General features: G+C 38.3%; 1 protein-coding gene across 3 annotated transcripts in view; it reads right to left on the minus strand.

The window, feature by feature from the left end:
- Positions 1-18,683, minus strand: part of LOC150078525 (mitochondrial 10-formyltetrahydrofolate dehydrogenase) — a 910,691-nt gene that overhangs the window by 662,107 nt on the left and 229,901 nt on the right. For all 3 annotated transcript variants that reach the window (XM_090385282.1, XM_090385283.1, XM_090385284.1), the window contains one exon: positions 17,291-17,425. In XM_090385282.1, the coding sequence (XP_090241408.1) occupies positions 17,291-17,425 (135 nt within the window). The remainder of the gene's footprint in view (positions 1-17,290; positions 17,426-18,683) is intronic.

Below are 18,683 nucleotides of genomic sequence, written 5' to 3' on the forward strand. Positions count from 1 at the left end.
TATAAATTATCAGGCGATACAGAAGCCTATGATATATATAAGCTAGTCTGTAATCAAGTCACAAAGGAGGTTAGGCAGGCGAAGGCAGATTACGAGAAATCTTTGGCAAAGGATGCTAAGAAAAACAGACAGCAAGGATTTCTTTAATTATATAAACTCTAAAAGGAAGGGGATGAATCTGATTGATCCATTTGATATCAATGGTTCGACTGTTGATGATCCTGCTCAGAGAGCAAACAAATTGAATGAATATTTTGCATCTACATTCACACATGAGGAGTTATTAACATTTGTAAATTCCACAAGGTTATCAAATTGTAACAGGGTACGTAATGATTTTGTAATAACTGATAACAAAGTGGAGGAGAAATTGTTGACATTAAACGTAAGAAAGGCACCTGGAGTGGAAGGTATCTATCCAGTTATATTAAAGGAGGTGGCAAAGGAAGTAAGAAAACCCTTAGCTATAATTATGAGAGCATCCTTGGACTCAGGAGAAGTCCCCACGGACTGGAGATGTGCAAATGTATCCCCAATTCACAAAGGGGGATCGAAGGGTGACACGAGTAATTACAGACCATTTAGTTTAACTTCTGTTCCGGGTAAAATAAGGGTCACTGGTTAAAGATGCATTGCATGATCATCTAGACAAGACTGCAGCAATAATTCAGACACAGCATGGGTTTGTTAAGGGAAAGTCTTAACAAACTTGATTGGTTATTATGATGTGGTTACAAAGGAACTGGATGCAAAAAATAATTTTTATATCACATACTTGGATTTCATAAATGCTTTTTTAGACTGTTGCGCATGGAAGACTACTGTCCAAATTGGAGCAGAATGGTATTGAGGGTAACTTGCTACAATGGATAAAAGGATGGTTAAGTGGGAGAAGACAGAGTGGTAATCAATGGTTGCTGCTATTTGTGGACTAACATTAGTGGAGTCCCACAGGGTTAAGTGTTGGGTCCACTGTTGTTTTGTATATTTATCAATGATATTGATGAAGGTATATCAGGCTTAGTATCGAAGTCTGCAGATGATACAAAGGTTGGTAGGGTTGTTAATGACAGTAATGGCAGTATGTTACTGCAACAAGATCTGGAAAATTTGGGCAGATGGGCTGAGGAGTGGCAACTGAAGTTTAACGTTGAAAAATGCAAAGCACTGCATATGGGTAGAAGTAACCCCAAAGAAATGTACGAACTGTGTGGTACTACACTTAAAAGAGGTAGAAAATGAAAAAGACCTGGGAGTAATTGTGCAGTCAGATATGAAGTTTTCTGAGCAATGCAGACAGACTGCCAGGGCAAGTAATGGAGGGTTGTCAATGATATAAGGGGAATTTTGTTAGAAGAGAAAAGGATGTGATTGTCCATCTGTATAAGGCAATGGTATGGCCGCGCCTTGAGTACTACGTGCAGGCCTGGAAGCCTCATTTTAGGAAGGATGTACATTTGCTTCAGCATGTACAGAGAAGGGCAACAAGATTGGTGAGGGGAATGAAGGGATCCTCTTACTAGGAGAGGCTTAAGTTCTGCAAATTGTAGCAGCTGGAGACTAGGCACCTGCGAGGTGATCTGATTGAGGTGTATAAGGCCTTGAATGGGTTGAGCTCACTGAATTCTGAATGGATTCTTCTACTTGTTCAGATTACGAACCTAACGGGGCATAAATTGAAATTGAGGAAGGACAGATATAGAATAGATGTGCAGAAATTTTCCTTTAGCCAGCAGGTGGTTAATTGCTGGAACAAACTTCCATCTGTCATTGTGGAAGTTGATAGGTTAAATAAATTTAAGGAGCAAGTGGACAAATATTTAGAGGGGATTGTTTTGTAAATTTTTTTTTTTTTTTTTTTTTTTGGCTAATGCTGCATAAGCTCATACGCTTGCTTTCTTGCATCACATACCACTACTATTACTACTACAATACCGCCAGTCTGTGCTATGACCTTTCTTGTGTATTCACAGAAAATTTCAGGATTGTAACAATATTCTTCTCCTTTACAGAAGGTGTTGAAATGTGGAATATGAATGAAGATGGCAGAATCTTGAGAGAATTGAGCACCATGCAGTCAATGGGTACCTCCATTTAAAGGAAACGTTGCCAAAAGAAATTGATTAAGACGTGCAATAAATATTGGGGGATTCTTGTCCTTTATACTCCATGGTCAAAAACCGGGTTGCAGAGAGACAGTGCTGAAGATGTACCCTGCAGTGGGAGGCCTGTTACCGTGTCGAAACCTGCAAATGTAGTTGCCATTCATGATTTCATCATACACGACTGCAGGATAACATTCAAAAACATTGAGAAAATGTTCATCTCCCATGGGCAAGCTCACAATATTGTTGTGAATGATTTTGGAATGTCAAATTCAAGGTGGGTCCCTAAAGCATTGAATCCAGATCAGAAGCAGGAAAGAGTGCAGTGTTATCATGAGATCGTACAGCATTTTGAAGTACAGCATGAGTCGTACAGCATTTGAAGCTAATGAAGGACAGGGGGCGGGGAGTATGTCACCATGTTTTGTTTCAGAGTCAAAGTGGGTGCACCACTTTGACCCTGAAACAAAGAACAATCAAAACAGTGGACGCATCACCTTCTCCCACTCCTAAAAAGCTTTGAGTGGAGAGGTCAGCTGGAAAAGTCATCACATCTATCTTCTAGGAAGCAGAAGGAGAAAATGTTCATAGTTGATTTACTGGAACGAGGTACCACTCTCAATGAAAACTATTATTCAACTGAGATGTTTCCATGACAAATTAAAGCTCAAGAGGTATGGGTAATTGGCCAAAACAGTCTTCTTGCATCAAGACAATGCACATGAACACAGCATCTGTGACTCATGTTGTCGTGTTTGGATTTAATGACACACAGGCTACTAGGGCCATATTGTGTCTCTAATGGTGTGACTCAGGCAACACTGCGTGACTGTGAGTTCAAGATATTACAGCAGCCATCCTACTCACTGGATTAGTTCCATAAAACAATTTTCTATTTCTAAATTTCAAAAAGGACTCGAAAGTATAGAAATTCGACAGTGATAATTCTGGGATGGATGCAGTCAACAACTGCTTTGTGAAAATCTTCTGAATTTTATTTGAGAAAATAAAATGAAAAATGCAATAAAATAAAAATTAAACTAATTTATAAAGGTATAGAAAAAAAGTGAGAAAAAATAAAGCTCATAACTGATTTTGAAGCAGAAAATATGAAAATCATAAATTTATTAAAAAGGGAGACTTAATAAACAAATAATATATACATAAGTTTAATTTTTTGATTTTTGTAGTTTATTTTGGAAAATAAAAGATTTTAACGAATGAGAGGTGTTTTTGTGGAGGGTATTTTTTTGCATTTGTAAAAGTGTACATTGTCCAGACTCCCCATTTTCTATACTACTTAGCACCCAATTTTCAGCTGACATTGTGGTCATAAGCCACGATCCCAAAGAACTAGAGGAAAATCTTAATCAGTTATGCACAGTTAGTAAGGATTTTGGACTAAAGATGAATATGGCTAAAATAGTAGTAGTAGTAGTAGTGGCACATGATGCAAGAAAGCAAGTGTAGGAGCTTATGCAGCATCAGCCAAAAAAAAAAAAAAAAAAAAATCACACCATTCCCTCCAAATGCCTGTCCAGTTCCTCCTTAAATTTATTTAACCTATCAACTTCCACAACGACAGATGGAAGTTTGTTCCAGCAATTAACCACCCGCTGGCTAAAGGCAAATTTCCGCACATCTATTCTACATCTGTCCTTTCTTAATTTGAACTTATGTCCCCGTAGGTTGGTAATCTGAACAAGTGGAAGGATCCCATCAGAATTCAGCGTGCTCAACCCATTCAAGGCCTTATAGACCTCAATCAGATCACCGCGCAGGTGCCTAGTCTCCAGCCACTGCAATTTGCAGAACTTAAGCCTCTCTTGGTAAGAGAATCCCTTCATTCCCCTCACCAATCTTGTTGCCCTTCTCTGTACACGCTCAAGCAAATCTACATCCTTCCTAAAATGAGGCCTCCAGACCTGTACGCAGTACTCAAGGCGTGGCCTGACCATTGCCTTATACAGAGGGACAATCACCTCCTTTTCCCTGCTAGCAAAATTCCTATATATCATTGACAAAACCCCATGACCCGCCCTAGCAGCCTGTCTGCACTGCTCAGAAAACTTCATATCTGACTGCACAATTACTCCCAGGTCTTTTTCATTTTCTACCACCTTAAGTGTAGTACCACACAGTTGGTACGTTTCTCTGGGGTTACTTCTACCCATATGCAGTACTTTGCATTTGTCAAGGTTGAACTTCAGTTGCCACTTCTTAGCCCATCTGCCCAAATTATCTAGATCCTGTTGCAGTATCACACTGCCATTACTGTCATTAATAACCCTGCCAACCTTTGTGTCATCTGCAAACTTCGACATTAAGCCTGATATACCTTCATCAATATCATTGATAAATACACAAAACAACAGTGGACCCAACACCGAACCCTGTGGGACTCCACTAATAACATTAGTCCACGAAGAGCAGCACCCATTGATTACCACCCTCTGTCTTCTCCCACTTAACCATCCTTTTATCCATTGTAGCAACTTACCCTTAATACCATTCTGCTCCAATTTGTACAGTAGTCTTCCATGCGCAACAGTGTCAAAAGCTTTCCTGAAATCCAAGTATATGATATCAAAATTATTTTTTGCATCCAGTTCCTTTGTGACCACATCATAATAACCAATCAAATTTGTCAGACAAGACCTTCCCTTAACAAACCCATGCTGTGTTTGAATTATTGCTGCAGTCTTGTCTAGATGATCCTGCAATGCATCTTTAACCAGCGACTCCATTATTTTACCCGGAACAGAAGTTAAACTAACTGGTCTGTAATTACTCGTGTCACCCTTCGATCCACCTTTGTGAATTGGGGACACATTTGCACATCTCCAGTCCGTGGGAACCTCCCGAGTCCAAGGATGCTCTCATAATTATGGCTAAGGGTTTGCTTAGTTGCTTTGCCGCCTCCTTTAAAATAACTGGATAGATCCCATCCACCCCAGGTGCCTTTCTTATGTTTAACTTCAACAATTTCTCCTCCACTTTGCTCTCAGTTATTACAAAATCATTAAGCACACTGCTACAATTTGATAACCTTCTTCCATTTTCAAATTGTAATAATTCCTCATGTGTGAATGTAGATGCAAAATACTCATTCAGTTTGTTTGCTATCTGAGCAGGATCATCAATAGTCGAACCATCGATGTCAAGTGGACCAATCATATTCATCCCCTTCCTTTTAGAGTTTATATAAGTAAAGAAATCCTTGCTGTTTTTCTTAGCATCTTTTGCCAAAGATTTCTCGTAATCCGCCTTCGCCTGCCGAACCTCCTTTGTGACCTGATTACACACTAGCTTATATCTGCCACAGGCTTCTGCGTCACCTGATAATTTATATGCATCCCATGCATTTTTCTTCTCTGTCACGAGTCTCATTAGTTCATTTCATAACCATTTAGGCCTAAACCTTGAACGATATTTCTTAATCGGTATATAAAGTCTAGTAGCTTCCACGATTAATACTTTGAATGCTTCCCACTTAGAATTTACTGTTTGTAACATCGTCAGTTGATCCTACTGTACAGAATTTAAAAACTGTCTGAGACCACTGTACTCCCCTTTACGGAAGCAAAAACCCTTTCCTTTACCCCTGACGGTAGTTACCTCTTTGAGTAAATCCCACTTCAGCACACTGTGATCACTGCCACCTAGTGGTTCCTTTATCTGCAAATTCTTAATACACGAATGATCACTGCTGATAACCAGATCAAGAATGTTACTTTCTCTGGTTGCCTCTCGAACATGCTGCTGCAGAAAACAATCATCCAATAAATCCACAAAAGTCTGACTAGTCTGTGAGTGCCGAACCCACAAGTTCCAGTCAATATCTGGGAAGTTAAAATCCCCCATTATAAGACATTCTGATTTACTGGCCCACTCTATTTCTCTGTACAATTGTTCATTGTACTCATTCAAGTCATTAGGCCTATAACACACTCCTACTCTTATTTTTCCTTTCGCAGTGCTTATCTCACACCAAACTGACTCAACAGAGCACTGTTCATCTATATTAACTGGGTGCACTTCCTTTGATTTTATGTTTTTCTTAATTAACAGCATAACACCCCCTCCCTTTCTGTCCTGTCTATCCTTTCTGTACACATTGTACTCCCCAAATTCCAGTTCTGCATTCCTTATATCTTTGTGACACCACGTCTCTGCTATCCCAACAATATCCGCCTTTGATGTCTTGACCAACACTTCAAATTCATCAAATTTATTTACTATATTTCTAGCATTGGTATACATGCAAGCATACATGCTCCTATGCCTATTCCTTGTTACCCTAACACATCCCATATACCCAACTAATCCATGATGACTGCTATCCGTCCCTGAAACCCCCAACACCCCTCGCTCCAGGTCGCTTCTTATTCTAATAGAAGTTCTGCAAGAATCACCTTCACCTCTGCCTGCGGTTACTGTTAAACTATTAGTCTTTGTATCCCCCCAAAAACAAAAGTAATGATGAACAAGTATGCCACGGAAAGGGAAATAATGATTGAAGGAGCAGTAATTGAAAAGGTGGAGTCATATGCTTATCTGGGACAAGTTATTAGCTGTAATAATGATAAATGGCTGGAAGTCAAGAGAAGAATAAATTTTGGATGGATAGCATTCAGGAAATATAGTCACATACTGAAGAGCAATATCCCAGTTTGTCTGAAACGTAAAATAATGAATCAATGTATACTCCCCACCATGACTTATGGAAGTGAAACTTGGGCACTCACCAAAAGAATGGAAGAGAAGCTAAGAACTACACAGCGAAGAATGGAACAAATTATATTGGGAATCAGACTGTTAGATAAGAAGAGAAACACATGGATTAGGCAGCAAACTCAAGTAAAGGACATTCTTATCAAAACTAAAGAACTAAAATGGTCTTGGGCAGGACACATAGCTCGAAGACATGATGACAGATGGACTAAGAAAATAACAGAATGGTACCCAAGAGGAGCTAGAAGAAAACCTGGAAAACAAAGGCGGAGATGGATAGATGAAATTCATGAGTTTTTGAGTAGTAAATGGATGGCCAGTGCTCAAAACAGAAGGAACTGGAAAGTTGCTGGAGAGGCCTTCATCCTGCAGTGGATTGAAAATGGCTGATGATGATGATGATAGCACCCACTTGCGGGAATTTTTTAACATTTGAAAAGTAATGTAGGGAGGAGGTTATGTTAAAAAAAATAATTAAAAATATACACTTTTAAAAAAAAAAATGGATTATTCACAATTGTCTTCATCAAATATGTGAAAATATAAAATTTTTTTATACTAATTTTAAAGTTATAAAAGTACATATCTTATCCCAAGGTGTGTCTGTTGGTTAGAAGAAAATCTGGACAACCATCAGAAGGATAAGAATCTCCAGATAAAACACAGCTAGATGGCAATGATAGGCACCTCTGTAGCCAGGTGGGCAGGAGCAGCAGTGCATAGCACACGCTTCTTGATTAGACTGGGTTTCAAGCCTGAGACCACCAAATACGGAGGATACAGAAAGGTCAAGGAATGACCACTGCATATCCCCGGAGCAATATGGCCTTAGTTGCTAATGCTCCTAAAAACCAAATAACAAACAAACAAACGGCAGTGATAACAATTTTAACATGTCATTTACTTTAAGATATAACTACCTATCAAGGGTAAAGGAAAGGGATTTCACTTTCGTAAAGGTGATTTGCAATAGTCTTATTCAGTTTTTAAATTAATTTCAGTGCAACAAACAGATTTAAATGAAAGTTCTAAATAGAAATTGCTTGGAAAAGCAATAGTAAAAGCTATTAAGCTTTTTTACACCAACTATGAGATACTGTTCAAAGTTTAGATTTAAACGGATGTCATGTGAGCTGACAAAATGAAAAATCCATGAGATGATTATAAATTTTCAAGAGATACAGAAACCCACAGTAAATATAATCTATGCACTCAAGTGACTAAGAGGGTTAAGCAAGCTAAGAATACAAAGAAAAGTAGCTAAGAATGCTTTGCTTATGTTAAAGTAGAGGGAAAGAGAAAAACAACAGTGGCCCACTAGATATAAATAGATTAATTACAGATTAGCATTAGCATATGATGCAAGAAAGCAAGCTTATGCAGCATCAACCAAAAAAAAAAAAAAAAGCACAGACTTCCATGGCAGCCTGAATAATATGATCTTATTCAGTTGCCAACAAACTGAATAAATATTTTACATTGACATTCATGCACGAAGAAGTTTTTAGGGATGCGAATACCAAAAGTATACTTAATTCTTACTGAGAGCTAAATGATTTTGTAATAATTAAGAGTACACTGAGTGGACAGAAATCATGGGATACATACCTAGTAACAGGCAGGCCCACCTTTTGCCCGGATAAGGGCAGTCACACAGCAAGGTATTGAGTCCACTAGTTCATGAAATGATTCCACAGGTATTTCCATCCATGCTTGCTGTACTGCTTACCATAATTCCATCATATTACTGTGTGGAGGATCCAAAGTTCGAATGGACCTTTCCACAGCATCCAAAAGATGCTCCACAGGGTTCATGTCCGATGAATGGGGAGGCCATTCCATGGTGGTAAAATCTGCGCAATGCTCTTCAAACCACGTTGTAGTAACGGCTCTGTGGGGAGGTGCATTGTCCTGCTGGAAGAGTTCATTGCCTTGTGGGTGCATGATGACCACGAAGGGATGCAGATGGTCTGCAAGGATGGACACACAACCTGGACTGTTCAAAGATGTGTCTATACATACCAGAGATCCCAACATGTGCCAGTTGAATACACCCCAGACCATTACTGACCGTCCACCTGCCTGAACAGTTCCTTGTTGACATGACAGGTGCATAGCTTCATGCAATTTCTGCTCGAAATAACTGAAAATGGGACTCATTGGACCAGGAGACCTGTCTCCAATCATCTAATGTCCAGTGCCAGTGTTCTTTTGCCCAGTTGAGGCATCGAGTCCTTTATCGTAGTTTAGTAATGGTACTCTGATGGGTCGGTGACTCCCAACAACCTATTGCAGCTAATGATTGCCTGATTGTCTTGGTGGAGATGTTTCTGGCACCTCTCTCATTGAAGAGCGGTGATTTGTGCCACTGTCACTCTCCCATTGGTTGAAACAATGTGAGACAGACATTGACGGTCACATTCATTCACCACCTTTCTCCACCCACAGCGCTGTCCACGATGAGATGTTATTCCTGAAATGGCATATTCCCGATACACCCTTGGTACTGTTGAACGGGGATAGTGCAATTTCTGAACCACTTCTGCGACAGAGTGACCCATGCGTCAGGTACCCACTGTCGTCGCTCTTTCAAAGCCAGTTCACTCACAACGTTTATCCATACTGACATCGAATTACCATCTACATGAATGCAGTGATGCAGTGTAGCGTTGCCCACGAACCAATTATCCCATGAATTCTGTTCTTTCAGTGTAAACTGAAGTGAAATTGTTGAAGTTAAAAGTAAATAAGGCATGTGAGGTTGGTGGAAGCTATCCAAAATAAGTGAATGGATACCTTGGATTCAGGGAGAAGTCTCTACAGGTTGGAAATGTTCCAATGATCATCCTGACATTTGTCAGGATGATCTTTTAGCAATCGCAGGATGGATCTGTTAAGCGGAGACTTTTTCTAACCAATCTGATTACTTACTATGATGTAATTATTTTTTGCAGTAACAAAAGAATTTACTGCAAAAAATAATTTTGATATACTTAGATTTCAGTAAAGCTTTTTACACTTCCACATAAAAGACTGCTGTACAAAGTATAGCATTAGGAGAAAGATACTGCTATGTATAGAGGGATACATGTCTTTTAATACTCACCATCTGTCATCTGCCAGAAGACAAAGGGTGAGTATTAAAAGACGTTGTTCTTCTTGGACTAATATTATTAGTATATTCCCATGGGGCTCAGTGATGGCATTAGTATTAGTATTGGCTGCATGGTGCAAGAAAGCCTATGGCTTATGATGCACAAGCCAAAAAAAAAAAAAAAAAATCATATGTCTCTACTAATGCTAATGCTAAAACAATGATAAAAACAAAAAAAAATAAATAATAATAATTAATAAAAAAAAGGAAATTAAACCTATCATCCTCTGCGCTTCCCTGACCCGATGGTACTATCCAGATGACCTTTGAATTTCCCCAAACTGTCAGCCTCTACCACCCATGTAGGCAACTTATTCCAGTAATTTATAACTCGCTGGCTAAAATAAAACTTCCTGCAGTCAAATCTAAACATTTCCCCCCCCCCCCCGTGACTTGAATTTATATCCCCTAGTTCTAGATTCATTTATAATCTTGAAAATTTCTCCTCATTCATTTTACTGATGCCTCTCAGAGCCTTAAACACCACAATTTCCAAATTGAGGTGTTTAAGGCTCTAAGAGGCATCTTAAAACCTCTAAGGTGTCTAATTTCCAAACATTGCAACCCACGTATTCGAAGTCTTTCTTCATAAGGACGCCCTTTTCCCGATTTCACCAGGCGAGTTACCTGTCTTTGCACCCTTTCAAGAAGCTTGATGTCTTTCTTTAGGTGCGGTCTCCATACTTGAACACAGTATTCCAAGTGTGGTCTAACAAAAGCCTTATATAATGGGATTATCACGTCCCTGTCTCTACTTGCAAAAGTTCAACAGATCATCGATAGGACATCACGGGCCTTCCTTGCAACCTGTTTACAATGCTCAGAGAATTTCATGTCTGACCATATCATAACACCCAAGTCCCTTTCCGCCAGTACTGGGTTTAGTTGAACCCCACCAAGTGAATAAGTTATTTTGGGATTACTGTTTCCTAATACCTTACACTTTGTTGGATTAAAGCATAGCTGCCATTTTTCTGACCATTCCTGAAGTCTATCTAGGTCTCTCTGAAGAATCTCAGCTCGACAGTGATCATTAACCACTCTACCAATTTTAACATCATCTGCAAATTTAGACATCACGCCCTCTATCCCTTCATCAATGTCGTTTATGAAAATTAAAAACAACAGTGGTCCTAATACTGATCCTTTAGGAACCCCACTTCTTACATCAACCCAATCTGAGGAATAGCCATTTATCACAACCCTCTGCTCCTGCCCTGAAGCCATCCTTCTATCCATCTAAGGATTTTTCCAGTGATTCCAACCTGTTCCCTCTTATAAAGCAACCGCTCATGTGGGACTGATCAAAAGCTTTGCTGAAATCTAAATAAACAATGTCAAAATTATTCCCTAAATCCAGCTTGTGAGTGACCCTTTCAAAATAGTGAATGAGATTTGTTAAACATGATTTTCCCTTTACAAAACCATGCTGAGTATCCTTGAGAATTTCAAATCGATCCAAATGATCCTGAATTCCACCCCTGATCACTATCTCCATGATTTTCCCTACTACTGAAGTCAGATTAACAGGTCGATAATTTCCAACTTCACTTTTAGAGCCACCCTTATGTATGGGAGATACATTTGCACTTTTCCAATCCAAGGGAATCTCCCCAGAGTCTAGTGATGCTCGCATAATTAGCTTCAATGGTTCAATGCACTCACTTGTCACCTCCCTAAAGATTATAGGATATATTCCATCAACTGTAGGAGCCTTACTGGTCTGTAGGCTCGAAAGTTTTTTCATTAAATAATCTTGCGAAATTTCAATATAATTACATATTTTTTAACTTCGCTCCCACAATTTCCCATTGCCACAAAAGGTTTTTCATTTGTAAATATCAATGCAAAGTAACTGTTGAGTTCATCTGCAACGGCAGCTTGTGTATTTAATACTATCCCCTTTCCCTTACATAAAGGTCCGATCTGGTTTGTCCTACTCTTCTTGGCATTTATATATGTGAAGAATTCTTAATCCCCCCTCTTTGCTCTGTTTGCTAGTGGTTTCTCATAAACTGCCTTTGCCTGTCGAACCTTTTCTGTGGCTCTATTACAGATCACCTTGGAGCTGTTATAGGCTTCAGTACCTTTTATTGCTCTTTAACCTTTCCATGCCACCTTTTTTCTGCTCAAGTAATGTGGCAACTTCACTATTCATCCAACTTGGAACCCTCCTCGTGGAGTATGTTTTTTAATGATAAATACTCATTCAAGGCATCTGTGATTAATGTTTTAAAAGCATACCACAGTTCAAATGTATTTATTCTCTGCACGATATCTACCCAGTTAATAGAGGCCATGTAGTACCCTAAGGCATCGTAATTTCCTTTTCTGAAATTAAAACCCATTCCTTTGCCATTTACTGCTGCTACCTCTCTCGTCGTCATCCACCGTAGAACTCCGTGATCACTTCCTGCTATTGATTCCTCTACTGTCATGTCATCTGATTCATGGGTATTGATGATGATGAGGTCTGGGATATTCTTTTCTCTAGTACTTTCCATTATATATGTTGATAAAAATAACAGTCATCTAGTTGATTTAAAATTTTTTTCCCCATGTCGAGTTTCCTTCCCATTTACTCCAATCAATTAGAGGCAAATTGAAATCACTCATAATAAGACATTGACGCTTACTTGCCCATTCCATTTGCATGTAGAGGCTTTTGTCATAATCTTCACAATCACCTAGTCTGTAGATTACTCCTACTCGCAATATACCTTTGTTTCCAACTATCTCACACCATACAGACTCTATACTAGCATGTGAAATGTCTGAATCCGGGAAAGCTATCGTCGCACTCAGGCTGCTTCTGATAAGAAGCATTACCGCACCACCCCTTCCATCTACCCTATCCTTCCTAAATACATTATACAAGCCGTACTGAAACTCATCATCCCCAATTTCCGGGTAGCACCACGTCTCTATAAGCCCTATTATGTCCGCATTACTTGTTTTAACCAGCAGTTCGAATTCGCTCATTTTATTAACGACACTTCTAACATTACTGTATAAACAATTAAGACTTACTGTTCTTGTATATTTAACAACCCTAACACAACCCTTGAAGTTTTTTAGGCTCTTCACTCGCATTAGCTACCCGCTCACGTGAAATGTTTCTGCCCCCAGAAGATCTAGATAATACGTCCAGTTGAGGTAGCAGATAAGTACTCTTAAGGTATGTGCAAGAGTTACTTTGACCAATATTATCAGATAAACGCGTGTCAGTATTACCCACATCCCTCCTAGCTAGCAGTTTCCCTGAACCTTTAAGGAATCCTCAATAATACTGGAAAAAACTTTTGTACCACCTTTGTTTAAGTGTATCCCGTCTCTACAAAACAAATTCCTTCTACCTACATGTGTGGGCCATGCTGATAGAAATTTCCCCCTAAAGCCTTGCAGAGTCCTTCAAGTCTTGAGTTAATCCACAAGGCTTTTAACATATAATCCTTCGTATCGTGTCTGGGCAGAATTGCAGACACAGACATTATTGGCCTAGCTCACGGCATTTCCTCAGCATGGTCCTGTATTTTTCCAACAAATCGTCAGATCATGTATGTTTAATATCATTAGTTCCCACATGAATAATAATATTCATGTGGCATGGAAAGGATACAGAGCAATAAAAAGTACTGAAATCTATAACAGCTACAGGGTGATCTGTAATAGAGCCACAGAAAAGGTTCGACAGGCAAAGGAAGTTTATGAGAAATCACTAGCAAACAGAGCAAAGAGGGGGGGGGGGATAGGGAATTCTTCATGTATATAAATGCCAGGAAGAGCAGAACAAACCAGATCCAACCCTTGCGTAAGGGAAAGGGAATATTATTAAATACACCAGCTGCCCTTTCAGATGAACTCAACAGTTATTTTGCATCGATATTTACAAATGAAACACCTTTTGTGGCAATGGGAAATTGTGGGAGCAAAGTTCAAAAATATGCAATTAACGATAATAAAATTTCGCAAGATTATTTAATGAAAAACTTTTGAGCCTACAGACCCATAAGGCTCCTGATGGATATACCCCATAATCTTAAGGGAAGCGGCAAGTGAGTGCATTGAACCATTGAGGCTAATTATGCGAGCATCACTGGACTCTGGGGAGATTCCCTTGGATTGGAAAAATGTAAATTTCCCACTTCTCTAAAAGTAAAGTGGGAAATTATCGACCTGTCAGTCTGACTTCAGTGGTAGGGAAAATCATGAAGACAATGATCAAGGGTGGAATTCAGGATCATTTGGATCGAATTGAAATTCTCAAGGATACTCAGCATGGTTTTGTAAAGGGAAAATCATGTTTAACAAATCTTGTTCGCTATTTCGAAAGGGTCACTCACGAGCTGGATTTAGGGAATAATTTTGACATTGTTTATTTAGATTTCAGCAAAGCTTTTTGACTCAGTCCCACATGAGCGGTTGCATTATAAGCGGGAACAGGTTGGAATCACTGGAAAATTCCTTAGATGGATAGCAGGATGGTTTCAGGGCAGGAGGCAGAGGGTTGTGATAAATGGCTATTCTTCAGATTGGGTTGATGTAAGAAGTGGGGTTCCCCAAGGATCAGTATTAGGACCACTGTTGTTTTTAATTTTCATAAACGACATTGATGAAGGGATAGAGGGAGTGATGTCTAAATTTGCAGATGATGTTAAAATTGGTAGAGTGGTTAATGATCACTGTCGAGCTGAGATTCTTCAGAGAGACCTAGATAGACTTCAGGAATGGTCAGAAAAATGGCAGCTATGCTTTAATGCAACAAAGTGTAAGGTATTACACCTGGGAAACAGTAATCCCAAAATAACTTATTCACTTGGCGGGGTTCAACTAAATCCAGTACTGGAGGAAAGGGACTTGGGCATTACGATATGGTCAGACATGAAATTCTCTGAGCATTGTAAACAGGTTGCAAGGAAGGCCCATGGTGTCCTATCGATGATCTATTGAACTTTTGCAAGTAGAGAGAGGGACGTGATAATCCCATTATATAAGGCTTTTGTTAGACCACACTTGGAATACTGCGTGGAGACTGCATCTAAAGAAAGACATCGAGCTTCTTGAAAGGGTGCAAAGACGGGTCACTCGCCTGGTGAGATCGGCAAAAGGGTGTCCTTATGAAGAAAGACTTTGAATATGTGGGTTGCAGAGTTTGGAAACTAGACACCTTAGAGGAGATTTGATTGAGGTGTTTAAGGCTCTGAGAGGCATCAGTAAAATGAATGAGGATGAAATTTTCAAGATTATAAATGATGCTAGAACTAGGAGACATAAATTCAAGTTATGGGGGGAGATGTTTAGATTGGACTGTAGGAAGTTTTATTTTAGCCAGCGAGTTATAAATTACCAGAATAAGTTGCCTACATGGGTGGTAGAGGCTGACAGTTTGGGGAAATTCAAAGCTCATCTGGATAGTACCTTCAGGTCAGGGAAGCGCATAGGATGATAGGTTTAATTTCCTTTTTTTATTAATTATTATTATTTATTTTATTATCACTGGGTTTTTTTTTTTTTTTTTTGGCTGATACTAATACTCTCTTTAGCCCGCTTTAAAATCTGACAATCTGTTGGTGACATCATCAATAGTTGCTACCGGCAGACATACCCTGGTTCTACTCCACCTATCCTTATTACAAAAAATATTCCCCATTTCCCTGACAATGGAGTCTCCTAATAAAACAATGTCCTTTTTAACCAGAGTAGTTTGCACTTGGTTTTTCTGTTTTGAGGCTCGAATCGGGTGTGCATTACTTGGTAGATTGCTGGAGCCTTGAGTCCCTGACGAGCTCCCAGATGCATTATTCTCAAGGGCAAGCACCCGTTTTTTCAGGGACTCAGATTGTTCCATCAGTGCACCAAATTGTAATTTAAGATCGGTGCACTCCTTACATCGATTACAAAGAAAAGAATCCCCAGGTGAGCTACGATTAGTCACCAGGTCGACCTTGGAAAACATTCCAGAGGTTCCACAACGGATTGAATCATGACTCACCCGTAAATCGCCATCGGCTATTTCCATGTGAGTCACGATACCCTGTGACGTGTTTAAGGCAGATCTCGTAACTACCATTATAAAATTAAATAAATATCAATGAAAGTTAACTTTAAAAAATTATATCTATAATATTATTAAAATCAAACTGTTATGGGAAAACCTATAACAAAATAATTCGACAATATCTAAATAAATCAAATATTTAAAAGCACTATCCAAAAGTAAACCACTTAACTGAGGAGCCCTGACTGAGCGCGTCTGCTCACCTCGAATGCCAACACTGATATGTTTTGATATGCATCTTACTCTTCACAATATTTATTAACGATACTGATAAGGGCATATCGTTTAGTGTCCAAGTATACAGCGGTTGGTAGTGGGGGAGCCTGATATTCACGGAGTTTCAGAGAATAGGTAACAACAGTCTTCTCCACTGGGGAAGCATTGCCTATTCAAGGAGTTTATGAGTGGTGTGCATTGAAGGAGTTACTGTCCCGTTCATTCTTGTACACCGTTTCTTTTCTTCTTCCTCCCTTACTACAACTTTTCCTCTACTTTTTGCTTTTCTAAGTCTAACAGAGACAAGCGGATAGTAGAGTTATTATCCCACACATATACGAACAAGCCTTGAAACGGTGCTGTCTGGGTGGTAGTGGTGCCCACCGAGAATAAGTAACAATAGTCTTCTATATTAGTGACGCATTACTTATTCGAGATAGTGCAATACGTGGGAACTCATTGTGAAGGATGATCACAATATGAGATACAGTTGAAACAATTCCTTTACACTACTATCATAGTTTTCATTTAAGAGCTATCTATGGTGTATTTATACCAATATTTAACAGTACAGTATAGATGTGGGAGTGTGTATGCATGTGCACACTACTGCATAATTCATCAGTATTAAAACTAATTTCAATTTAACAAACAAATTTTAACCACCATGACATGAAGTTTCAACACACACACACAAAAAAAAAAAAAAAGCACATAGTAAGAAACTTGACTTTTCAAAGTCATATTTCACTGGAAAAGCATACGTGGCAATGAAAGAAAAATAAATGGGACACCAAAATAAAATGCTGTAAATATCAACAGGATAAATACAGGATTTCACTGTATTTCAATATAAAGAACATTATTCTATGTGCAACAAAAAAAAAAAAAAAATATATATATATATATATATATTTTTTTTTTTTTTTTTTTTTTCTTTTTTTGTTCCTATTAACAGATCTACAAAACATGCATTCTGTATTAAACTAAACACGAAGAATAACAGCAATTTGGGTCACTTACCAATTTCCCATCAACACCACACAAAATTAGACCTTGATCATGTACTACTCCAGGTTGAATCATTCCTTCTATGGAAACCTGCAGGCCATTAGGAGGAGGTGCAGTCCAAATAGTGGATCCATACAGTCGAACTAGCTAAAATTAAACATTCCAATAGTGAAACAAATATATCAAAATATTGAAAGACATTATGCAAATTATATAACAATTATCATATATTAGTAAATAAAATGAAATTCATACATAAATTAATTAACCCATTAAATTTCATTAATAAGGCTTATAATGAGGCCTCAGTTTTAAAAAAATTGTTTAAGTCCCCAACATACATAAGAGATACGTTCCAGGGCTTCTTACATAAGGCAAGTTTTACATAACTCGGGAATGACTAAAAAAATATTGCTACTATATCCCTGATATGGCAAAATTACAAAAACCACATAATATCCCTAGAAGAATGAAGAAAAATAGTTATATATTTTTAATTAGTTCAATTAAAAAATTTATCTGGGGACAGCGAAGTAGCTGTAGTGGCACATAAGAAAATAAAACATAAAAGGAAGAAAAAACACGTTAGTACTGTAAAAACTGATATGTGTTTCGTAGCCTTGGTTATTGTAGTTGACCTCACTGGTGCTGATCCGTTTACTGCTTCTCGTATTCTGTCTTTCTCCTTTATTATTGTTTTCACCGTTGCCACTGACAAATCTGAATTCCGAGTGATACTTGTTAATTAATGTTTGGCCATTTTCCTACATCCTTATTATTTTAATTTTCTGACCTAACACAATTGCTTTCCTTTTCTTGATAAATTTACTAGTACCGCTGTCACTTATTCGCTTAGTCAGCACCATGATAACAGTCAAAATTTAATTTTCTGAAAAGAACTACACAGGGTTAAGGTGAAAGCTCAATATTATCATCCTAAGGGAGCTCGCATTTTACTAAAGCACATTTCTACACCATTTGTTATTTTTTTTTAATATGGAGGTCACTGCCATAAAACAATTTGTACTTTCTGGGTTACTGGGCTTTTCTGTTACTTCAATTCATTATAAACAGGTAGTATAAACTCGAACTTATTGCATTTGCGATAATACCGATAGCTGGAATTCTGTGGGTTTTTAAGTTACAGTATTATAATGAAATGTGTGTCCTTAACTGAAATCATCAGTCATATAAAAATATATATAAATAACGTAACGTAAGTCTGAAGTTACGTAAGTCAGGGACTTATTGTATAGAAAAATGTTCAGCAACCTATGTAAAAGGTATGGAGATACTTTTTACATATGTTGTAAAAATAACTTAACGACGCAATAAAAAACTTACCACGCAATACTCGTGTGTCCAATGCTTCCCTTTATATTTTATGATGCCAATTTTAAATCTA

Source organism: Mastigoproctus giganteus, chromosome 11 (assembly GCF_048544385.1).
Source record: "Mastigoproctus giganteus isolate SK-2022 chromosome 11, ASM4854438v1, whole genome shotgun sequence".
Taxonomy (NCBI): Eukaryota; Metazoa; Arthropoda; class Arachnida; order Uropygi; family Thelyphonidae; genus Mastigoproctus; species Mastigoproctus giganteus.